Below are 26,341 nucleotides of genomic sequence, written 5' to 3'. Positions count from 1 at the left end.
ACCTTTCCGGTAACGTGCGCTCTGCGTGCGCTAAACTGCTGTCCAATCACAACACGGGAACCACTGGCCCAATCAGAACTCGTTACGTGTTTCTGAAGGAGGGACTTCATAGAACAGGGAAATCTGTCAAGCCGTTTTGAGGACAGTGGAAACAGCGGTATACAGATAAGTAAATAGTGTGAAAAATACTGTGTTTTTTTACACGCGAAACATGAACACGTTATATTGCACACTGTAAACACAATCAAAGCTTCAAAAAAACACGAAAAACGGGACCTTTAATAATCATATAATAATTATGACATCATATTTTCAACGTTTTACTAATATAATTTTTTCTATTATTATGACTTAGTATCTCAGTTTAAACTTTTTGTCTCGTAATAATGACGCAAAAGTCATAATTACATTTTTTCAATTATGACTTAGTATGTGATCATTTCGACTCTCACAATGAAAAAAAATCTCGTAATTATGATATAAAACGATGACATTTAACGTCATATTTTAGACTTATGTCAATTATGACACGGAAAGTTATAATTTAGATTTTTCTATTATGAATTTTTATCTCGTCACATTCTCAACGTTTTGTCATAATTTAGACTTTGTATGAATCAGAATGACATAATTTAGACATTTTACACTTATTCACTTTCCAGTCATAATTAAGATTGACCAAGGCATGTTTCTGTTCTGTGGCTGATCATTAAACTGAACATCTGATAGACCGAATTCTCCATGACAACAAATATTTGGGTTTCATTCACCTTAATATAACACTGAGTAATGTTGAGGGTGTGTGTTCGTGTAGCAGTTTTAAGGTGTGTGTGTGTGTGTTTACCTGTCTGTCGGTGGGCGGGGCCACGGGCCGCTTCAGGTGCGTGGCCATTTTCTTGTCCCAGTGTCTCTGAATCCGAGGTCAGACTCAAACTCAGTCACACACACACTGAGGTCATGAGATCATGAGGTCATGCTGAAGTGAATCAACGCGGATCAGACATCACTCTCACTACAGCCATGAAGAAAGGCTCGCTCAACTTCCTGGGTCGGAAGAATCAATCTCTATTCGGGACCAATGTGGAATTCAAGGAAATGGGTAAGAGAGAGATTCACACTCATCTAAAGTCAAAGATATAGATCTGATATGAGTTTAAAGTGCTCTTCACGCGACCTTTGCACCTGTCAGAGAGTGCGCGTGCCCGCGAGCACGTCACGCTCCTGCGCGATCGTTACCAAAACACTTTCTTAAAGACACGAATAACGTCTAAAACTGCTCTGGTTTAGTTCGCTGTGGGAAAAGTAAGTTTAGTCAGGTGTAAACAGGCTTTTTTTCTGACAGAATAACCACATTCAAATACAAAAAAAATTCCTTCAGAGGTCTGTGGCGTGTCCGATTACACTGACAGAAACACTGTTTTTATCGACAATACCATAGTATTACCCTGTTTTTGGACATATACCATGGTAATGTCATGTTTCTTTGGACATATACCATAGTACTACCCAGTTTTCCGACATATACCATGGTAATGTCATGTTTCTGTGGACATATAATATAGTACTACCCTGTTTTGGACATATATACCATGGTAATGTCATGTTTCTGTGGACATATACCATGGTACTACCCTATTTTTGGACATATACCATGGTAATGTCATGTTTTTGTGGACATATATCATAGTATTACCCTGTTTTTGGACATATACCATGGTAATGTCATGTTTTTGTGGACATATATCTTAGTATTACCCTCTTTTTGGACATCTACAATGATAATGTCATGTTTCTTTGGACATATACCATAGTACTACCCTGTTTTCCGACATATACCATGGTAATGTCATGTTTCTGTGGACATATACCATAGTATTACCCTGTTTTTGGACATATACCATGGTAATGTCATGTTTCTTTGGACATATACCATATAGTACTACCCTGTTTTCCGACATATACCATGGTAATGTCATGTTTCTGTGGACATATAATATAGTACCACCATGTTTTGGGGCATGTAACATTGTAATATGCTTTTTTTTGGACATATACCATAGTATTACCCTGTTTTTTGGACATATAACATAGTACTACACTGTTTTTGAGCATGTAACATGGTAATGTCATGTTTCTTTGGACATATAACATAGTACTACCCTGTTTTTGGACATGTAACTTGGTACTATAGTAGTTTTGGATATGTACAATGGTAATAGGTTTAGTAGTACCATTGTATTTTAGTAGTTTATGGAGTATCCTGTGAAAAATGTGTCCATTTCAAAGTACCATAGTATTACTATCTTGTTTTTTTTTTGTTACTAACATATGGAACACACTTTAGTTAGTTTAAATATATAAAATGCATTTGTTGCAACACGTATTCTTACATTTGTTTCAAAGAAGGAAGATCAGATACTTTAAAAACATTGAGACGTCTGGTCAAACTTCCTGTTTGTAATGATTGACGACAGTCAGGATAGCTGAATCTCTGGTAATTGCATCATTAACACAGTTAAAGTCGTTAAGGAGCAAACACAGATAACCGAACATAGATTACGGGGCTGTATACTGATCATATAGCAGGAACACAGAGGGCGCGGGTTCGAATCCTGTACGACTGACACACAACTACTACTTTCTTGGGACCTGAAATGAACACAATCACATAAGAAACATCGGTGATATTTGCCCGTGTTTGTTTTGATTTATAACGCCGACAGTAAAAGTTATTGTTGGCTTTTCAAGAATGCGTGAAATGAAGAACCAAACACTGACCTTTGACCTGTGATGAAGCCATATGAACTGCTATTTGGATGGTCACAGTGACTTTGAACCACGCAGGCTGCTAGTTAAACAATGCTAACCAGGTAAATAACTTGTCTTTGTTTTTCAGATAACGTGGAGCTGGTGTTGGACTCGACTGCCATCCCGGAGTCTGGGACCGCCAAAGTGCGCTCACGTCCGACCGTAAAACACTTCACGGTACGTCCCAAAACACGCTAATCACATGATCATTCTCTATCCTGGCATTAAAGGGACACAGCTTTTATTTTAATATCAAAGAATAGACAGAAAATAGTATTTAACCAGTTTTTTTTGTTACTTACAAAAAATACCATAGTATTATCATGTTTTTTGGACATGTACTATGGTAAAACCATGTTACACTTTTTTAAGTGATCACTGTACCATAGTACTATCACATACAATTTGTAAAACCATTGTACATGCCCAAAACAATGAGTAAAACCATGGTACATGCCCAAAACAATGGGTAAAACCATGGTACATGTCCAAAACAATGGGTAAAACCATGGTACATGCCCAAAACAATAGGTAAAACCATGGCACATGTCCAAAACAATGGGTAAAACCATGGTACATGTCCACAAAAACGGGTAAAACCACGGTACATGTCCAAAACAATGGGTAAAACCATGGTACATGTCCAAAAAATGGGCAAAACCATGGTACATGCCCACAAAAACGGGTAAAACCATGGTACATGTCCAAAACAATGGGTAAAACCATGGTACATGTCCAAAACAATGGGTAAAACCATGGTACATGTCCAAAACAATGGGTAAAACCATGGTACATGTCCAAAACAATAGGTAAAACCATGGTACATGTCCAAAACAATGGGTAAAACCAAGGTACATGTCCAAAACAATGGGTAAAACCATGGTACATGTCCAAAACAATGGGTAAAACCATGGTACATGTCCAAAACAATGGGTAAAAGCATGGTACATGTCCAAAACAATGGGTAAAACCATGGTACATGTCCAAAACAATGGGTAAAACCATGGTACATGTCCACAAAAACGGGTAAAACCATGGTACATGTCCAAAAAATGGGCAAAACCATGGTACATGTCCAAAACAATGGGTAAAACCATGGTACATGTCCAAAACAATGGGTAAAACCATGGTACATGCCCAAAACAATAGGTAAAACCATGGTACATGTCCAAAACAATGGGTAAAACCATGGTACATGTCCACAAAAACGGGTAAAACCATGGTACATGTCCAAAAAATGGGCAAAACCATGGTACATGTCCAAAACAATGGGTAAAACCATGGTACATGCCCACAAAAACGGGTAAAACCATGGTACATGTCCAAAAAATTTGGGTAAAACCACGGTACATGGCCAAAACAAAGGGTAAAACCATGGTACATGTCCAAAAAATGGGCAAAACCATGGTACATGTCCAAAACAATGGGTAAAACCACGGTACATGTCCAAAACAATAGGTAAAACCATGGTACATGTTCAAAACAATGGGTAAAACCACGGTACATGTCCAAAACAATGGGTAAAACCACGGTACATGTCCAAAACAATAGGTAAAACCATGGTACATGTTCAAAACAATGGGTAAAACCACGGTACATGTCCAAAACAATAGGTAAAACCATGGTACATATCCAAAACAATAGGTAAAACCATGGTACATGCCCAAAACAATAGGTAAAACCATGGTACATGTCCAAAAAATTTGGGTAAAACCACGGTACATGCCCAAAACAATGGGTAAAACCATGGTACATGTCCAAAAAATGTGCAAAACCATGGTACATGTTCAAAACAATGGGTAAAACCATGGTACATGTCCAAAACAATGGGTAAAACCATGGTACATGTCCAAAACAATGGGTAAAACCATGGTACATGTCCAGAAAAATAGGTAAAACCATGGTACATGTCCAAAACAATGGGTAAAACCAAGGTACATGTCCAAAACAATGGGTAAAACCATGGTACATGTCCAAAACAATGGGTAAAACCATGGTACATGTCCAAAACAATGGTTAAAACCATGGTACATGTCCAAAAAAATAGGTAAAACCATGGTACATGTCCAAAACAATGGGTAAAACCAAGGTACATGTCCAAAACAATGGGTAAAACCAAGGTACATGTCCAAAACAATGGGTAAAACCATGGCACATGCCCAAAACAATGGGTAAAACCATGGTACATGTCCAAAACAATGGGTAAAACCATGGTACATGTCCAAAACAATGGGTAAAACCATGGTACATGTCCAAAACAATGGGTAAAACCATGGTACATGTCCAAAACAATGGGTAAAACCATGGTACATGTCCAAAACAATGGGTAAAAGCACGGTACATGTAAAAGTAAAACAGGGTAAAATGATGGTATATGTCCAATCACTGTATCCTAGTACAACCGTAAGCAAATTTGTAATGATGCGGTCACTTGTGAAGAGTATTACCATGTTTTGTTGGACATTTACCATGGTCATACAGTGTTTTTGCACATGGTTCCACGATTTTATGATGTTTTTGTACAATGGTAGTGTCATTTTCTTTTTTAAATTTGCCATGGTAATAACATGGCATTTTTAAGCATCATGTAAATTCTGTGGTATATGAAAATAGTAATCAAATATACTGTGGTCGTATATCATTACTGACACACAATCTGAACATGTTTTGGTTGTACTGTAGTCGATTCGGCTTCATTCAGAGAAATGTGCTGAAACCGTCACATGTACACACGTTGCCTAAGACACACCTTTAGCTTCTGGACAAACACACCCTTCAGCAGATAAACACACTTTCACTCTGACAGAACAAAGCCAACACACACAGCAGTTGTGTGTTTGTGTCGCCCTGGTGATGATGACCAAATCACGGTAAACACTGGGATTGTGTCAGTAATTGTTCATCTGAGCGTGTTGAGACTCGAGTGCTTCGCTCACACACTTCATGAGATCAGGATCCCGATGATTCAGCTGTTCCGACGCTCTCCTGTCAGCTTCTTGTGCAGGTTTTAGCCGGCCGGTGCAGGTGCTGTTTTGAATACACGTTTTGTTTGTGTTCAGCAGAGATCTGGCAGACACACACACACACACACACACACACACACACACACTACAGTAATTCAGAGCATTTGCCATAGCAAGCGTCACTTTTATTCTGGCTCATTCTTTCTCTAGTAGTAAAGTTCAGTGCAGTTTTCACGCAAATTGAAATGGATGATTGATTTGAGCCCTTTGGCTTGTTCTGATTTTTTTTGTGCTTTGTTTTTGTGATTCTCCCATAAAGAACCTGAAACACAAACACACGTTTAAGGGGTGTGTCCCGTTTTGCATGTCAATGAACTGAAAGGACAAGAATGAAAGTGATTTTTGTCTGAAGGTGTCCGTAGAGAAAGCTATTTCCTAAATGTTTTCGGATACAGACCAGAAAATCACATTGAGTGCACTCAGTTTAGCAACCTGAACATGTTTTCATAACAGTCATGGGGTGTTGGTGAGGAGTGTCCAAGAATCTGTGTCAGCTGATTCACGGAAACACATCTGGAACATTACCCAGAGTCGAGTATGAAATCGGGATGGGTTTACGCATGAGAAAGAAAGAGCCATGTCAAGAGAAAGGATCCCTGTCCTTGAACGTCATAAGCTCTCTAAATAGTTTAGTTTATGGGAAACTGGTTTGTTTAGTGCCTAGAAATAAAAACTCTGACTCAGTGGCTCCTACAATGAAAGGTGTGTTACTGCTGTAGACTCCCTTACCCTTCTAACAGTCTCCTTCAATCGGGATGTTTCTGACAAATGTTTCTCTTTATTTCCCAGTCGTCTGACACGGTGCAAGGCTTTGCGGTTCCAACTCCCAAAGTGCCGATTCTTCCGCCCTTCATGGAACCCAAGATAAACGGTACAGGTGAGATCACAACACTCCACAAACACGATGAACGTGAATAGTTGGGAAGGGGAAAGGGAGCAAGTCAATAATTCTCAACATTCTTGAGGCGTTTTAAGGAACTAATGAAGTTGTCCTTTTGTAGGAAGTACCACAACTCTCCCGAAAGGAAGAATGCTTTCCGTCCCCGATATAATCGAGGGAGAAATACTTGTACCTCCACCGCCCATCTCCGCCCCTCCACCCCCTCCGTCCTCCTCAGCCCCACCTCCTCCATCATTCATCCCTCCCCCACCAAAGTTCTTTGGTGAAATGGACCCTTTTGTAAACAATGCAAGACTACAAACCCCTCCAATGGCACCCCGTAAACCTTCATCACTTACCGGGTCTGAGTACAGTTCAGATTTGGACCTGGCCTCCCTCAAACCTCCTCCAATGGCCCCTCCGAAACCTCCATCTGAAACGTCCAGCTTCAGAGGTTCCCTCTCCAGTCTGCTGGAGGTCCAAGATATCCCAGATTGCCCTAAATTCACCCCACCGCCACCCCCTGGGGTGAAAGCGCCACCTGTTCTTGCTAAATCTCCAAAACCGGTGCCTCTAAAACCCATCCGAATGTCCTCCATATCTAATCTGGATATCCAGTCCCAAACGCCAGCGCCAGCTGTTGCTTCCAACCCAACACCGTCTAGCTTCAACCCCCAGAACACCGCCAAACTCTACACCATACAGAAGAGCGCATTACTTGGCGGAAAGACGGAGAGGGAAAATGTCCAGTCCATTCTTATGCTGGAAGATTCTTCTGGAAACACGGTTGGTGTTGTCAATGGGAAAAACGGTGGATCTCTCCAACCAGTCCAATCAGTGGTGCCGCCAATTAAACCAGCCCGTCGGAACAGCTCCGCTACTCAGCTACAGAATGACCAGCAAGACATGGCACATGCGCCAAGTCAACCAGTCAAGGTCGAGGCCAAAATCCATCCTGAGCCTGTCCCGGTACAAAACATCCCCACTGTGGTTCCAACACCAATCAAAGTCTCGCCCAAAATAGAGAAGAAAATGCCTGATGTTAGGCAGGTGATGGCCCCGGTGGAGTCCCCCGGCAGGTCTCGCAGGTACAGCCCGATCACGAAACACCAACAGCTCAACGCACGAGGAGTAGATGGTGCAGTGAAGAAAGAGACATCAACCTCTCCGCTCGCCCTGCTCATGGCTGCAAAGGAAAGAGATAAGGAGAGAGAGCAGCAGAGAACAGCTCTATCCCGAAAGAACAGCAACTCCACAGAGCCAGTCAATTCTGTGATCCAAGCAAGTGTGGAAAAACCAAACTCCTTCACTGTCACTCCTCGAGACCCAACACCGGACAGTCCCAATGTGCAATTAAAGTCCACCACAAACGTGCAACCACCCACCAAAGCAGAGGTTCCAAAAGTGTCCTACTCAAAGCCGGAGATAAGCTCGACTCCTCAACAAAGTAGCCCAATGAACAGCTCTGTTGGCGGTCTGGGTGTCCCCGTTAAAGCTGTGGAAAGCGGAGAAGAGTTGCCCTTCATTCCGCCACCTCCTGAGTTTGCCAACTCTGACGCTGAGGACGAACCTCCGATTCCCCGACCAAGTCACAGCGCTCCTGGTCCCCCTGTGAAAACTGCCTCTCAACCATCTAAAACCTTACCTGCTACACCCACTCCAATCATTAACTGCCCCCCGCCAAGCCACCCCGCTCCTGTTAAACCCTTCATACCTGCTCCAATCATTAACTGCCCCCCACCAAGTCACCCCGCTCCTGTAAAACCTTCCTCCCAACCTTTTAAAACCTTACCTGCTATACCTGCTCCTATCATTAACTGCCCCCCGCCAAGTCACCCCGCTCCTGCTGCCCCGGTGAAAACTTCTAAATCCTTCTTACCTACTCAAATCACCAACGGTGCCCCGCCAAGTTACAATGCTCCTGCCAAACCCTCCCCACCTGCTACACCTCCTCCTGTAACCAATGGCCCCCTTATTTCCCCCAAACCTAAACCACCCAACTGTCCTCCGAAAGCCCCAGGCCCTCCACCCAACTTCCAGCCCCAATTCAAACCAGTTCAAACCAAAGCCACCCAACCCCCTGCTCAGGGGCCTCCATCCGTCTCCACTAGCCAGGCAACGCTTCTCAGTATTTTGCAGAAAAAGATGCTGGAGATGGACCCTAAGTTCTCAGCTGCCAAGGAGGTGGAGTCCAACGGAGATGAATGGAACTCTCCGCTGTCCGATGACGAGTCTCCACCTGCCGCATACAATCGTATGAAAACCCAAAGTGCAACCCTGCCCGCGCAAACTCGTGGACTGGACCTGAAGGAGCTGGAAAGCAAAGCGGCCAAAAAATCTCAAAACAATGCCACGTCTGCTAAATCCCACAACAGGTAAACTGAACAAGTTCAAGTCCAAGTTGTTGTTTTTTTGAGTGAAACATGACATTAAAGGGTTAGTTCACCCAAAAATGAAAATTCTGTCATTAATTACTTACCCTCATGTGGTTGGACACCCGTCAGACCTCCGTTCATCTTCAGACACAAATGAAGATATTTTAGTGTAAATCTGATGCTCTGAAAGGCCTCCATTGGCTCAACTTTACACTCTCAAGACCCTTAAAAGACACTAAAGACTAAAGTTACTAAGTCCATCTCACTACAGCGGCTCTACAATAACTTTATGAAGACGAGAATAGTTTTTGTGCGCAAAAAAACCCTAAATAACGACTTATATAGTGATGACGATTTCAAAACACGGCCTCATGAAGCTTCGAAGCGTTATGAATCAGTGAGTCGAATCAGCAGTTTGGCGGTTTGACACGCGATCCGAATCATGATTCGACTCACTGATTCATAACACTTCGAAGCTTCATGAGGCCGTGTTTTGAAATCGTCATCTCTATATAAGTCGTTATTTAGGGTTTTTTTGCGCACAGAAACTATTCTCGTCTTCATAAAGTTATTGTAGAGCCGCTGTAGTGAGATGGACTTTGTAACTTTAGTCTTTAGTGTCTTTTAAGGGTCTTGAGAGTGTAAAGTTGAGCCAATGGAGGCCTTTCAGAGCATCAGATTTACACTAAAATATCTTCATTTGTGTCTGAAGATGAACGGAGGTCTGACGGGTGTCCAACCACATGAGGCTCAGTCATTAATGACACAATTTACAGTTTTGGGTGAACTAACCCTTTAAGAGAGGACAAAATGTCAGGCCGGAAAAGGTTGGATAGTTAAAAGTGTTAAAACAAGAGGGATAATGATGCCTGTTTCCACTTCAGTCTAATAAAAGATAATGGGGGGGTAAAATAATACGTTCACACTGTGAGGATTAAAGGCACAATTGGGAGAAATTAAGTTGCATTTACAAGGAAAAAAAAGTGGCAGTTGCCTTTTATTCTCTGAGGAGGAAACAGGCTTCCATAGGAGATCTCGGCTAGATTATGTAAAGAAAGATTACGTAACATTTTTCTTTGAAATAACATTCACAATAGTTCAGTCATCTCAGTTCACGCCTCCCTGAGAGCACATGCACATAGCTGAGATGTTCATTCGATGTGTGTTTTTCCCTGGAAGACAAATAGACTGCTAAAATATTCTCTCTGATACTAGAGCGACATTATTTGGATGCTTAAACATGAACTTGCCAATCCAGCTGATGGCCACAAAAATCTTTTGTAATATTGAGAAATCACTGGTCAAAGTAGAATCAAAAGGCAAACACAGTTACTTGAGGTTCAAATACTTAAAGAGGACCTATTATGCGTTTCCCCGCATGTGTTTATCTTTCTTTAGTGTGTAATGTTGCCGTTTGAGCATGAAAGCTCTGCAAAGCTCCAAAGTCCCTCCGGCGGGAGTTCTTCTCTACATCAGTGTCAGAGTTTCTGAACTCCTGAAACGCCTCCATTGTCCAGGAACCAACACGTCTCAATATTCCTCATTTAAATAATTCATGCGCTGAATAAAGGGGCGGGGCCTGGTTGAGTTAGTTAGTAGTGTGTTGAAACTGCCGGATACGGTAAGGGGCGGGGCATTTCCCAAACAATCTGAAAGCGACCAATCACAACACTCTGCTCCAGCCGACCAATCAGAGCATAGTGTGCTTTTCAGAAGGAGGGGCTTCATAGAGACAGGAACTAAACAGAGCGTTACTGACAGACTGAGAAGAGAGGAGCCGCAACAATGGAGGATATGAGGAAATAATAGCGATGCTCAATATATCGTCACCATATCGGTATCAGCCGATATATGTTCATTTTTAATCGTATTGTTATCAGTATTGACCGATATATGTAAATTTTTTATCTCATCGGTCGTCATGTCGGTATTGGACATTCATGTTCATATTTAATGTTATAGGCCACTATATCAGTATCAACCGATATATGTTAATTTTTAATCTTATCTGTAAAAATATTGGTATCGGCTGATATATGTTCATTTTTAATCGTATTGTTATCAGTATCAACCGATATATGTCAATTTTTTATCTTATCTGTGAAAATATCGGTATCGGCTGATATATGTTCATTTTTAATCGTATTGTTATCAGTATCAACCGATATATGTCAATTTTTTATCTTATCTGTGAAAATATCGGTATCGGCTGATATATGTTCATTTTTAATCTCAGCGTTATCGGTCATCATATTAATATCAACTGATATATGTTCATCTTTAATCTCATCGTTATTTTTAATGTTATCAGTCAAAATATCGGTATCGGACATTTATGTTCATTTTTAATGTTATAGGCCATTATATCAGTATCAACCGATATATGTAAATATATCTTATCTGTAAAAATATCGGTATTGGTTGATGTATGTTCATTTTAATCTCAGCGTTATCAGGCGTTCATTTTTTATTGCATCGTCATCTGTATCGGCCGACATATGCTCATTTTCAATCTTATCGTCCCAATAAGACAATTTGTCCGATATATTAAAGCCGATAAATGTTATTTTCTTCCGCTGAGACACTTCAGAAGCGCACTGTTCACCATGATGGGTTTGAATAGCTTGAAATATGATTGGAATCACTTCCAAAAGCAAAACACAGATTTCGATTTATCGGCCGATATATCGGTTACCAGCCTTCAAATACAAAAGATCAAAGCCAAAACTTTCAAAGCTGCTCTAGTAGAGCCTAAAAACCAGACTCTGGCCACAACAGCTGTCGATGTTATAATAATGAGCTGTTAACTGAAGAATAACGCCATTCCTCTTTATCCTCCAGCAACGGACCATCGAGCAAACAGCAGTTCGGGATGACCTTCACCGTCAGACCAGGATCCAAACAGCCCATAACCCCCGTGATCAAAGACGGGTCGCCCTGATCCGCAGAACATTCCAGCCTTACCTGTACATACACCAACACCCGGCCCGTCTGAGGCTGAAGTATTACTGGACCTCTGCAGAGCTCCTTCCCCAGAGCTGCTCAAACCCTCGAGTGGAGCCCCGGCCCTGCATCTGCCAGACACACACACACACACACACACACACTGCACACCTCATGTCACACCCGTCTCTAATCATCAATGGACATCATCTCCTTCAGCTCTGGGCCGAGCGTCTCTCAGTGGGGCTTCCAGGTCAACATGATGTATTTTCTGAACGATGTTATGAAAGTATGAGATGAGGCATGTGACTCCTCCAACACGCCCCTCTCAAACAAGGCTTATTTTCCAGAAGATACCGGACGAAAATAAGCTCAAGTGTGTAAATAAGACGTATCTTTAGAGGTCAATAATCGTGCTTTATTAATCTATGGAGTTATTGGTGCGATGTTGAACTGTTACGCCTGAAGGGAAATAAAACTGCAATATCCTGTAATAAAACATGCCAGAGAACAATACATGACACTTTATTGAACAGGTTTTCTCAGATCTGAAGGTGTGAAATATGAAAGGCATAATCAAAACACCGTTCCTGAAATACATGTACACTAGCGCTGCTTCTGAAGGGGCGGGTGGTTTCCCATGATGCTCTAGGGCGGTGGTTTCCCATGATGCTCTAGGGCGGTGGTTTCCCATGATGCTCTAGGGCGGTGGGTTCCCATGATGCTCTAGGGCGTCTGCGGGCTCAGGCTGTGGTGCAGCACCTGATGGTCCCAGCCCACACTGGTCAACACCGACGAGCCGCCCGGGGCCCAACACACACCACGCACAAAGTCCTGGTGCCGCCGGTCCCTGAAACTGAACACACACCACAGAGTCAGACACACGAGTCTAGGACACACACACACACACACACACACCACAGAGTCAGACACACTCTCTAGGACACACACACACCACAGAGTCAGACACACTCTCTAGGACACACACACCACAGAGTCAGACACACTCTCTAGGACACACACACACCACAGAGTCAGACACACTCTCTAGGACACACACACACCACAGAGTCAGACACACTCTCTAGGACACACACACACACACACCACAGAGTCAGACACACTCTCTAGGACACACACACACACACACACACCACAGAGTCAGACACACTCTCTAGGACACACACACACACACCACAGAGTCAGACACACTCTCTAGGACACACACACACACACACCACAGAGTCAGACACACTCTCTAGGACACACACACACACCACAGAGTCAGACACACTCTCTAGGACACACACACACACACACACCACAGAGTCAGACACACTCTCTAGGACACACACACACACACACACACACCACAGAGTCAGACACACTCTCTAGGACACACACACCACAGAGTCAGACACACTCTCTAGGACACACACACACACACACCACAGAGTCAGACACACTCTCTAGGACACACACACCACAGAGTCAGACACACTCTCTAGGACACACACACACACACACACACACACCACAGAGTCAGACACACTCTCTAGGACACACACACACCACAGAGTCAGACACACTCTCTAGGACACACACACACACCACAGAGTCAGACACACTCTCTAGGACACACACACCACAGAGTCAGACACACTCTCTAGGACACACACACACACACACACACACACACACCACAGAGTCAGACACACTCTCTAGGACACACACACACCACAGAGTCAGACACACTCTCTAGGACACACACACACCACAGAGTCAGACACACTCTCTAGGACACACACACACACACACACACACCACAGAGTCAGACACACTCTCTAGGACACACACACACACACACACACCACAGAGTCAGACACACTCTCTAGGACACACACACACACACACACACCACAGAGTCAGACACACTCTCTAGGACACACACACAACAGAGTCAGACACACTCTCTAGGACACACACACACACACACACACACACCACAGACTCAGACACACTCTCTAGGATAGATATACACACACTCTCTAGGATACACACACACCACCTACTGTTCTCTTGTTTTGATAATGATATTCTTTAAAATACCCATGAGAACATAAATATGAATGCAAAATTTTATTGTTTTAACTAATCGTATAACTACACTCAATCAAACATATTACATGTATTATTATTATTTTATATATAAACAATATAATTTAAACAATTGAGTAATATAATTATCAATTTATATATTTTTCCTTTTGAGATATATTATATATATATATATTTTTTTTTTTTGTTAAATCATCTAAAGTAATTTAATATTAATTATAACATTCAATAAATAATATTCAAATATATTTATATCATTAATCAATGTACATTTATCATATTAAATTATATTACACAATTAATATTACTATTAACAATAAATAATAAAAAAAATATATACAATTAATTTAATATTAAATATTACAGATGCTGGTCATATAATTAGAATATCATCAAAAAGTTGATTTATTTCACTAATTCCATTCAAAAAGTGAAACTTGTATATTATATTCATTCATTACACACAGACTGATATATTTCAAACGTTTAATTCTTTTAATTTTGATGATTATAACTGACAACTAAGGAAAATCCCAAATTCAGTATCTCAGAAAATGAGAATATTGTGAAAAGGTTGAATATTGAAGACACTCTAATCAGCTGATGAACTCACAACACCAGCAAAGGCCTTTAATGGTCTCTCAGTCTAGTTCTGTAGGCCACACAATCATAAGGAAGAATCTGACCTGACAGCTGTCCAAAAGACGACCTTTGACCCCTTGCACAAGGAGGGCAAGACACAGAAGGTCATTGCAGAAGAGGCTGGCTGTTCTCAGAGCTCTGTGTCCAAGCACATTAATAGAGAGGCGAAGGGAAGGAAAAGATGTGCTAGAAAAAAGTGTAGAAGCAATAGGGATAACCGCACCCTGGAGAGGATTGAGAAACAAAACCCATTCAAAAATGTGGAGGAGATTCACAAATAGTGGACTGCAGCTGGAGTCAGTGCTTCAAGAACCACTACACACAGACGTATGACAGACATGGGTTTCAGCTGTCGCACTCTTGACCAACAGACAGCGTCAGAAGCGTCTCGCCTGGGCTAAAGACAGACAGGACTGGACTGAGTGGCCAGAGTTATGTTCTCTGATGAAGTCAATCAGGGTCCAGAGTCTGGAGGAAGAGAGGAGAGACACACAATCCACATTGCTGGAGCTCCAGTGTAAAGTTTCCACAGTCAGTGATGGTTTGGGGTGCCATGTCATGCGCTGGTGTTGGTCCACTGTGTTTTCGGAGGTCAGAGGTCAACGCAGCCGTATAGCAGGAAGTTTTAGAGCTCTTCATGCTTCCTGCTGCTGACCAACTTTATGGAGATGTAGATTTCATTTTCCAACAGGACTGGGACCAGCACACAGTGCCAAAGCAACCAGTGCCTGGTTTAAGGACAGTAACTCAGGCTAAACCAGCCCCAGCTGAGCATCGAGTGCTGGACATGCTCACACTCTTCAGCTGGACAACATTTCTGAAAATCCTTTCTTTGTATTGGTCTTAAGTAATATTCTAATTTTCTGAGATACTGAATTTGGGATTTTCCTTAGTTGTCAGTTATAATCATCAAAATGAAAAGAAATAAACATTTGAAATATATCAGTCTGTGTGTAATGAATGAATATAATATACAAGTTTCACTTTTTTAATAGAATTAGTGAAATAAATCAACTTTTTGATGATATTCTAATTATATGACCAGCACCTGTACAATACAACATTCAAACAATTATATTTAATTTGTATGTTTTTTTTATATTTTATTATTTGTATTTGATATGTATTTAAATATTTAAAAGCTGCTTAAGGAATGTCAGTACTTTGGGGGGGGGGGGGGGGGGTGGGGGGGGATTTCCTGTCCTCTCATTGGCCGATCCAGGGCAGCCAATGAGGAGAGAGGTGTGTCAATACTCACATTTCTCTGAGCTCTGCGGTAACCACGGCAACGGAGCAATCATCACTGATAGAGGCCAGCAGAGGTGCACTGCAAACACAGCCCATAATAATCATCATCAGTGCGGTCCTTTGGTAGTGTGTGTGTGTGTGTGTGAGTGTGTGTTGTACCTGTCCGAGGAGAAGGCCAGTTGTGTGACCCTGCGGCTGTGAGTGTGTGTGAGTGTGAGTGTGTGTGAGTGTGAGTGTGAGTGTGAGTGTGTGTGTTGTACCTGTCCGAGGAGAAGGCCAGTTGTGTGACCCTGCGGCTGTGAGTGTGTGTGAGTGTGTGTGTGAGTGTGTGTGTGTGTGTGTGTGTGTGTGTGTGTGTGTGTGTGTGTGTGTGTGTGTTGTACCTGTCCGAGGAGAAGGCCAGTTGTGTGACCCTGCGGCTGTGAGTGTGTGTGAGTGTGAGTGTGTGTGAGTGTGAGTGTGAGTGTGAGTGTGAGTGTGTGTGTTGTACCTGTCCGAGGAGAAGGCCAGTTGTGTGACCCTGCGGCTGTGAGTGTGTGTGAGTGTGTGTGTGTGTGTGTGTGTGTGTGTGTTGTACCTGTCCGAGGAGAAGGCCAGTTGTGTGACCCTGCGGCTGTGAGTGTGAGTGTGAGTGTGTGTGTGTGTGTGTGTGTGTGTGTTGTACCTGTCCGAGGAGAAGACCAGTTGTGTGACCCTGCGGCTGTGAGTGTGAGTGTGTGTGTGTGTGTGTGTGTGTGTGTGTGTGTTGTACCTGTCCGAGGAGAAGGCCAGTTGTGTGACCCTGCGGCTGTGAGTGTGAGTGTGTGTGTGTGTGTGTGTGTGTGTGTGTGTGTGTGTGTGTGTTGTACCTGTCCGAGGAGAAGGCCAGTTGTGTGACCCTGCGGCTGTGAGTGTGAGTGTGTGTGTGTGTGTGTGTGTGTGTTGTACCTGTCCGAGGAGAAGGCCAGTTGTGTGACCCTGCGGCTGTGAGTGTGTGTGAGTGTGTGTGTGTGTGTGTGTGTTGTACCTGTCCGAGGAGAAGGCCAGTTGTGTGACCCTGCGGCTGTGAGTGTGTGTGTGAGTGTGTGTGTGAGTGTGTGTGTGTTGTACCTGTCCGAGGAGAAGGCCAGTTGTGTGACCCTGCGGCTGTGAGTGTGTGTGTGAGTGTGTGTGTGTTGTACCTGTCCGAGGAGAAGGCCAGTTGTGTGACCCTGCGGCTGTGAGTGAGTGAGTGTGTGTGAGTGTGTGTGTGAGTTGTACCTGTCCGAGGAGAAGGCCAGTTGTGTTACCCTGCGGCTGTGAGTGTGTGTCGTCTGAGCGCCGTCGGACGTCTGCAGATCTCTCAGAGTCACACGGCCCAGTTCATCGCCTGAGAGCACAAACGTCACACACATCAACACCACGGCATCATGGGACAGAGCAGAGCATGCTGGGAAATGAAGCGGTACCGTATGCGATGGTGCTGCTCTGATGAGGGTGCCAGACGACAGCGGTGGGACTGCAGCTGGGAGACACCAGGTCTAAAACACACAGTGTGTGAGTGTGAGAGTGAGTGTGTGTGTATATATATACACTCACCTAAAGGATTATAGGAACACACACTAATACTGTGTTTGACCCCCCTTTCTCCTTCAGAACGGCCTTAATTCTACGTGGCATTGACTCAACAAGCTGCTGAAAGCATTCTTTAGAAATGTTGGCCCATATTGATAGGAGAGCATCTGCAGTTGATGGAGATTTGTGGGATGCACATCCAGGGCACGAAGCTCCCGTTCCACCACATCCCAAATAGGGTTGGGCATTGTTTTGATTTGAACGATTCGGATTCCGATTCTTAGTTTCGATTACGGTTCTTTTCGATTCCGATTCTTTGAGGGGTGGAGTAACATGTCACAAGCTCATTTCACAGAGGAAAATTGCATTTTGATGCAATAATGAGTTTTAGTTTTGGGACTTTCTCCGCTGGCATTTTCACTTGCTTTGCTGCAAAGGTGAATGGAGTTTCACACCGAGTCCCGGTTTAACAATAGCATTAACAGCAGTCATATTAGGACTGCTACTAGCGTGGGCAATTTGCGTATAGTTACATTTATCTACGAGGGGGAAAAATAATTTCAGTAAGGTTGTTGTTCACCACAATTCGCAATTTGGTCAAGGGCTTTGTTATTACAATCACTTACCTGATTATGATGAGGTGGGATAATGTTAGTTCACCCTGAAATGAAAATAAAGCCATCTTTTACTCACCCAGCTGTTGTTCAAATGCGCGTGTTCCTGTGTGTGCGCGCACTCCAAGCCGCAGTAGCCTCGTGCAATATTGTCATGACAACCGGTACACAATATTCACTTAAGGAGGTTATATTATTAGTATTATTTCTTATCATATACGTTATAGAAAAGACGAGAATCGCGTTTTTTTCTATTGAGCTTGATTTCTCAAAATGGTTATGTGTGTGTGTGTGTGTGTGTGTGTGTGCTTATCCTGTTTGCAATGACAACAGTGCGAGTTATTATAGTAGGCATGAGCGCCTCATAGTGCACACAGAGGAGCGCGCTCAGAATAACGGCCGAGCTCAGTGTTTTGACTGAATAATACGGGTTCGTTCTCGCAAAACCTTAGTGTGCCCCCTGAACACTTTCCATATGGCGCGCGTCTCCCTGTATCGTTGCGTAATACATTTGTTTATTTTTTGTAATGTTTTAGCTGATCGCCATTCACTGCCATAATAGGAAGGAGCGCGTGCAGGAACAGTATTTTAAATGTCATAGGACATAGGGCACTGAGACAACATCAGGGTAAGTAAAAGAAGGCTTTATTTTCATTTCAGGATGAACTATCCCTTTAATAACGTTGGTTAGCGCAGGGTTGCCCGAGGAGGACCTGCGCAGCATTTCAAACACGCTACACTCGTTAATGTATACACCACATATTTGTAGTACATCCTCCCGTGCAAGAAAGTTTGTCATATGTGTTGCACTGTGCCGACCCAGGCTTTTTTTTTTTTTAAGTGAAATAAAGCCACACTTTTGAGCGCCGCTTACCGTGCTCCATGGCTGCAACAGAACAAACGGGCGCGGCAAGCACTTCCGAAAACTTGCGCGTTTGGAACCGATGATCGGAATCGAAAACAAAATTTCTAAACGATTACAATGGCATCGTTATTTTTTAAACGGTTCCAAGTTGGAACCGGTTCTCGATGCCCAACCCTAATCCCAAAGATGCTCTATTGGGTTGAGATCTGGTGACTGTGGCGGCCATTTTAGTCCAGTGAACTCATTGTCATGTTCAAGAAACCAGTTTGAAATGATTGGAGCTTTGTGACGGTGCATTATCCTGCTGGAAGTAGCCATCAGAGGATGGGGACATGGTGCTCATAAAGGGATGGACATGGGCAGAAACAATGCTCAGGTAGGCCGTGGCATTTAAACCATGCCCAATTGGCACTAAGGGGCCTAAAGTGTACCAAGAAAACATCCCCCACACCATTACACCACCACCACCAGCCTGCACAGTGGTAACAAGGCATGATGGATCCATGTTCTCATTCTGTTTACGCCAAATTCTGACTCTACCATCTGAATGTCTCAACACAAATCCAGACTCATCAGACCAGGCAACATTTTTCCAGTCTTCAACTGTCCAATTTTGGTGCAAATTGTCGCCTCTTTTTCCTCTTTGTAGTGGAGATGAGTGGTACCCGGTGGGGTCTTCTGCTGTTGTAGCCCATCCGCCTCAAGGTTGTGTGTGTTGTGGCTTCACAAATGCTTTGCTGCAGACCTCGGTTGTAACGAGTGGTTATTTCAGTCAAAGTTGCTCTTCTATCAGCTTGAATCAGTCGGCCCATGACCTCTGACCTCTAGCATCAACAAGGCATTTTCGCCACAGGACTGCCGCATACTGGATGCTTTTCCCTTTTCACACCATTCTTTATAAACCCTAGAAATGGTTGTGTGTGAAAATCCCAGTAACTGAGCAGATTGTGAAATACTCAGACCGGCCCGTCTGGCACCAACAACCATGCCACGCTCAAAATTGCTTAAATCTCCTTTCTTTCCCATTCTGACATTCAGTGTGGAGTTCAGGAGATTGACCAGGACCACACCCCTAAATGCATTGAAGACACTGCCATGTGATTGGTTGATTAGATAATTGCATTAATGAGAAATTGAACAGGTGTTCCTAATAATCCTTTAGGTGAGTGTGTGTGTGTGTGTGTGTGTGTGTGTGTGTGTGTGTGTGTGTGTGTGTGTGTGTGTGTGTGTGTGTGTGTGTGTGTGTGTGTGTGTGTGTGTGTGTGTGTGTGTGTGTTTACCCAGGCTAGAGGCAGGTTTGTCTTTCCGTCTGTCCCACAGCAGCAGTCGTCCGTCCTGCAGGAGAGGGTAACAGTTACACACTCAACCACACACAAGTGTGTGTGTGTGTGTGTGTGTGTGTGTGTGTGTGTGTGTGTGTGTGTGTGTGGACACTGACCTGTCCACACGACAGGAAGAGAGACTCATCCGTAGGAGAACACGACACACCGCTGACCGGCAGAGAGTGAGCTGACACACACACACACAGAAGTTTACTTTCATTAATAACTACTTATATATATACACACACACACACACACACACATCAGGCATAACATTATGACCACTGACAGTGACATCACTTCCTGTTTGCTCACCGGTATACGAGCTGATGACGCTTTCCTGGTTCAGATCCCACACTTTGATCCTGAAACCAGAGACGGAGAGAGAGAGAGCGATTGACAGTTGCCATGATGACGGCCCATGAACACACACATACACACACACACACACACACCTGCAGTCAGCTCCGCAGCTGACGGCGTGACGCGCACTCGCGCTCACACTCACGCCCGTCACCGCATCATCATGCTCGTGTCCAGTGAAGCGGCTCACCAGCAGACGCTCGTCCTCCGCCAGCTCCCACAGCTCCACCGACCCTACACACACACACACACACACAACTACATCTTCAACAACACACAACTACATCAACAACACCGCGCACACACATCACTAGGGTACATTATTATTAGGGCTGTCAAAAGATTAATCGCATCCAAAATAAAAGTTTGTGTTTACATAATATATGCGTGTGTACTCTGTTAATTATTATTTATATATAAAAACACACACAAGCATGTATATATTTAAGAAAAAAAAAATATTTTTATATATAAAACATTTATATTTATATATATTATAGATTATATAAATGTATATACAGTATATACATGCAAAATTTCTTAAATATATACATGAATGTGTGTGTATTTATATATAAATAATAATTAACAGAGTACACACACATATATTATGTAAACACAAACTTTTATTTTGGATGCGATTAATCTTTTGACAGCCCTAATTATTATAAATGAACATCCTCAAAAAACCATGGTTACATAAGTCAATAAGCACAATATTACTATGGTTTATGTTAGAAACAACACATTATTATAATAAACGGAGGCGTCCAATAAGGTCGTCCGTATCATCAGAGCTCATTAAACATCTCCAAAAAACACCATAAAGAGTCAAAACTCACAGAAAGTAAGTCAAGACTCATAACTCGCTTGATCACTTCATATTTTAGAACACAAATGTCCGCACATCTGGTGTTGAGGTGATCAAAGTTGCTGCATTTGGAACCGAGGCGGCCATTTTGTTTAGCCCTTGGCGCCCTCTAATGGACACTTCTAAAAGTGTTCCTGCATGAGGGATCTCTCACCAGCAGTGGATTCTGCTGATTTATGGGCTCATTATGATTTTAATGACCTTATGACACATGACTATATGAGCCGTATGATTACAGTGCATGTTATGAAAGAGCATTTCATAAATTATGGGGGAAAAAAAATCTATGTATCAGGAAATAACTCCGCTCTACTGATGAGTTAAAGGAATGTATGGCCCGGTTGCATAAAGCAGCTTCAGTTTTAGAATGGAGCGTCAAATTCACGACTAGTTTGACGCTTGAACTTTGAATGCATTCAAAAATCAAGCGTTTGAAGAGAAATTGACGCGCGCCCTTTTGCGCTTTTCACAGTGGTTGTGCGGCCGCGAAATTGAAGAATACTACTGTTATTGTGTCACGAAATGTAGTTTTAAGAGTTGTTCAGTGGAGAATGTAGTTTAAAGCTCAAATCGGTAGTTTATTTGTAAAGATAGCGCCTGTTTAAAGATGTAGTGAGATCCCGCCTGGAACTGTCTCACAAGAAATGTTTAAATTCACAATCTATAGCTTCGGTTCTATTATATGAAACATATAAGACATTAATGACTTGATATATCGTCAAACGACTTCTTTAATTCTGTGAGTTTTTCTTCATCTCGTTCAGAAATGTACGCATGACTGCAAGTGTTCAGTGTCAGTGTTTGCGATGTGTGATGGTCAAATCTGTGTATTCTTGCGACAATTTTTCATGGCTAAGATGGTCCAGAGGGTTCTCCCTATCCCTAAAAACTCTTCTTGGCACATAATGATCTTCAGCTGGTTCATAAATTCAGCCATGTCGTCTTATTTTTGTCCGTGTTACTCTTAAGGTTACGATTTCCAAACCTTGAGTTATACTTAGGGAAAAGATTTTATGCAACACTTAACGCTTTTTAAGGGATTACTTAAGTGAAAAAACAGCATTTAAGGGGAATTCTAAGTGTTTATGACGTTTCACTTAAAGAAACCCTTAGGTAACACTTTTTTCTGCAACACCCTTAGGTTTAAGGGAAACATAAGAGCGAACTTAAGGGAGAATTACACTTCAGGTGCTTTATGCAACCGGCAGACTCTAAGCTCTCACACACACCCGTTTCCTGTTGATCAAGGCAGTCCTTTTGAAAGATATGATTATTAATATTTTTTGTTGCTAGGTGGCGCCCGCCATTTTGTGTTATTCCACGTGGTTCCGGTTCCATTGGATAACACTGCGTCCCGGACAGACCAGGTGTGTTACATCACTGGTGAATTATGGGCTGGTATTAATGGTGAGAATGTGCTGTAAATAACGCCATTCCCCCGATCAGAGCATGTCTGATGTTATGAGTGAACACGCCTCGGCTCTTAAACAGTGACACGCTAATGGGAGCCAGCCCAGATCACACACACATCCGGCCCTCATCCGGGCCAACTCAGCTCTGGCAGAGGTCTCATGAGTGTGTGCACGTGCGCGTGTGTGTGTGTGTGTGTGCATGAGTGAGTGTGTGCACGCGCGTGTGTGTGCGTGAGCATGAGTGAGTGTGTGCACGTGTGTGTGTGTGCGCACGTGTGTGTGTGTGTGAGCATGAGTGAGTGTGTGCACGTGCGTGTGTGTGAGCATGAGTGAGTGTGTGCACGTGTGTGTGTGTGTGTGTGTGTGTGTGTGTGTGCACGTGTGTGTGTGTGTGTGAGCATGAGTGAGTGTGTGCATGTGCGTGTGTGTGTGTGCGTGTGTGTGTGTGTGATAGAGCTGCAACTAACGATTATTTTTTCTGTCGACTAATCTAACGATTATTTTTCCGATTAGTCGACTAATCTAACGATTATTTTTCCGGATTAATCTTATGATTCTTTTTTACTGATTATTGTATTTCAAAGAGGGTAGTGAATTTGTATATTATTTTAACATGAAATCAATGAATGATGACAATATTAATTGTATTTCAGGAAGGGTAGTGTACATAGTATGCCATTATATAATGAAATATATGAACACAAAAAGCATTTTAAACATAATATATAATGATACTATTCATCATAAAATGTATACAGAGTAGGCCTAATTAGGATAAGTTGTTTACTATAGTAGTTGAGTATGATTTACTTATTGATTTGTGTCAATAGTAAACGAAAATGCACTTGTATTTATCTGCAAAAGGTTCACATACAGGAGCTTTCAGCATAGTGTTAATGTATAACTAGTCGTCTATTTTGAAGATATACATATGCATAAACAACGACTAAAGCTGCCAGAAGTTTTTGCCCAAACTTCAAAGACACATTTAAATGATTAAAGCTAGAGGCATATCTTAACTTTAATGTTACTTTAATCATGCAAACTACCTATATACAACAAGTTATTATGCATATGTGTTTGGGACAGAGCGGAACCAGGTCGCATTAACAGCAGATATATGCAGCCCATAATAAATAAAAGCACGTGACGTACTGGGGTCGGAGAAGAACCCCGGAAAATGTGACCGTCTGTTGCAAAACACGCGCCGCGGTTCACACTGGCTGCAGGGTTGCCAGGTTTTCACAACAAAACCCACCCATTCGTTACTCAAAACTAGCCCAATCGCGTTTCAGGGAGGTTCTCCGGTAAACATCGTGTTCGGGGGGTTAAATATGTGGGGGGGGTTTTCAGGGCTGGCGGCTAAAATTCTCATTCCTGGGGCTAAATATCACATAGTTGGGATCACTTCAACCCGCGGACATGAGACACAGCCCGCGGCAACAGTGTAGAAGTAGCCCAATTCCGCAGAAAAAAGCGGACTTGGCAACACTGACTGGCAGTGTGAAAGCTCCCGCTCTCCACACACACACACACAGCTCCTGCTCTGCCACCGGCGTTACAGAGCGAACAAAGCACAGTTTTATTCGGCTTCTGTTTAAAGTACTCCCACACTTTTGAATGTCGCGGTCTGGCTTTATATGATAAATGATCATTTTCACTATGCCCGGGAGCAGAAGCTGCCATTATTCTAGATCTTCTGTTCCATTCTAGAACGTAAATAATGTGCCGCAGACGCGTCGACGCATTTCACGCACGTCGACGTATTTTCGTGGTCGACGTCATCGACGACGTCGACGCGTCGTTGCAGCCCTAGCGTGTGAGCATGAGTGAGTGTATGCACGTGTGTGTGTGTGTGTGTGTGTGTGTTACCTGCGTCTGACGCCAGGAGGACGGTGCGCTCTGAGATCCATCGGGCGTCTGTGACTCCAGAGTCCGTCTGAACGCCCGCCTTACAGTAGCCTTCACTGGGGGCCAGTTTGGGGTCACTGTACACCCACACAGAGCCTTGCCAACTGCGGCCCGACAGACTGGACGCGCCCAGCAGCAGCACACCATCTGCAACACACACACACACACACACACATACATCAACACACAATACATCAACACATCACCATCTGCAACACACACACACACACACACACACATACATCAACACACAATACACAATACATCAACACACAATACATCAACACATCACCATCTGCAACACACACATACATCAACACACAATACATCAACACATCACCATCTGCAACACACACATACATCAACACACAATACATCGAAACACACAACACACAATACATCAACACTTCACCATCTGCAACACACACAATACACATACATACATACATCAACACACAATACATCAACACACAACACACAACACATCAATACATCACCATCTGCAACACACACACACACACACACACACAATACACATAAATACATACATCAACACACAATACATCAACACACAACACATCAATACATCACCATCTGCAACACACACACACACACACACACACACATACATACATCAACACACAATACACAATACATCAACACATCACACACACACACACATACATCAACACACAATACATCAACACATCACCATCTGCAACACACACACACACACACACACACATACATCAACACACAATACACAATACATCAACACATCACCATCTGCAACACACACACACACACACATCAACACACAATACACAATACATCAACACACAATACACAATACATCAACACACAATACATCAACACATCACCATCTGCAACACACAATACACATTCTGGCCCTTGTCAAACTCGCTCAAATCCTTACGCTTGCCCATTTTTCCTGCTTCTAACACATCAACTCTGAGGACAACATGTTCACTTGCTGCCTAATATATCCCACCCACTAACAGATCATCAGTGTTATTCACTTCAGCTGGTCATAATGTTACGCCTGATCTGTGTATATATTACAATGTCTGATTAAATATATTTATTTATATTATATATATATATATACACATTATATAATTATAGCTAAATTAAATACCCAGCGCTGCAGTTCAACAATAATACAACTAATTAAGCATAAACGCCTCATGATCTGACCTTTCCGGTAATCCACCGCGTCCAGGTGTCTCTCCATACACGCCGGAGCGTTCACCGGGATATTCCAGCAGTTATCTTTAATCATGACGAGTTATAGTTATGATCAATAACACACTGAACACATGCAAACTCCCGCTATGAATGAAGAAGACACGCGTGTGAGCGGCACTTCCGCTTCCAGCGCTGAGGACACTT

The 26,341-nt window shown here is 42.8% G+C and overlaps 2 protein-coding genes across 2 annotated transcripts; one reads left to right on the top strand and one right to left on the bottom strand.

Annotated features, from left to right (window-relative positions):
* Positions 1–800: 800 nt before the first annotated feature.
* LOC307120216 (uncharacterized protein) lies at positions 801–12,569 on the top strand. Its single transcript, XM_079807102.1, has 5 exons — positions 801–1,099; positions 2,897–2,985; positions 6,621–6,708; positions 6,833–9,086; positions 11,928–12,569. Exons 1-5 carry the CDS (start codon positions 1,021–1,023, stop codon positions 12,025–12,027), a joined length of 2,610 nt encoding a protein of 869 aa, XP_079663228.1. The 5' UTR covers positions 801–1,020; the 3' UTR covers positions 12,028–12,569.
* On the bottom strand, positions 12,539–26,331 carry wdr77 (WD repeat domain 77). Its single transcript, XM_079807103.1, has 10 exons — positions 26,147–26,331; positions 24,890–25,075; positions 20,827–20,968; positions 20,687–20,736; positions 20,488–20,558; positions 20,330–20,384; positions 17,465–17,536; positions 17,277–17,385; positions 16,048–16,116; positions 12,539–12,885 (listed from the first exon to the last, which is right to left on the bottom strand). Exons 1-10 carry the CDS (start codon positions 26,229–26,231, stop codon positions 12,756–12,758), a joined length of 969 nt encoding a protein of 322 aa, XP_079663229.1. The 5' UTR covers positions 26,232–26,331; the 3' UTR covers positions 12,539–12,755.
* Between the last annotated feature and the right edge of the window lie 10 nt (positions 26,332–26,341).

The sequence above is a fragment of the Gobio gobio genome (genome assembly GCF_949357685.1).
Source record: "Gobio gobio genome assembly, chromosome: 24".
NCBI lineage: Eukaryota > Metazoa > Chordata > Actinopteri > Cypriniformes > Gobionidae > Gobio > Gobio gobio.
The sequence above is the reverse complement of the archived record's forward strand: the minus strand, read 5'-3'. Positions and strand labels throughout refer to the sequence as shown.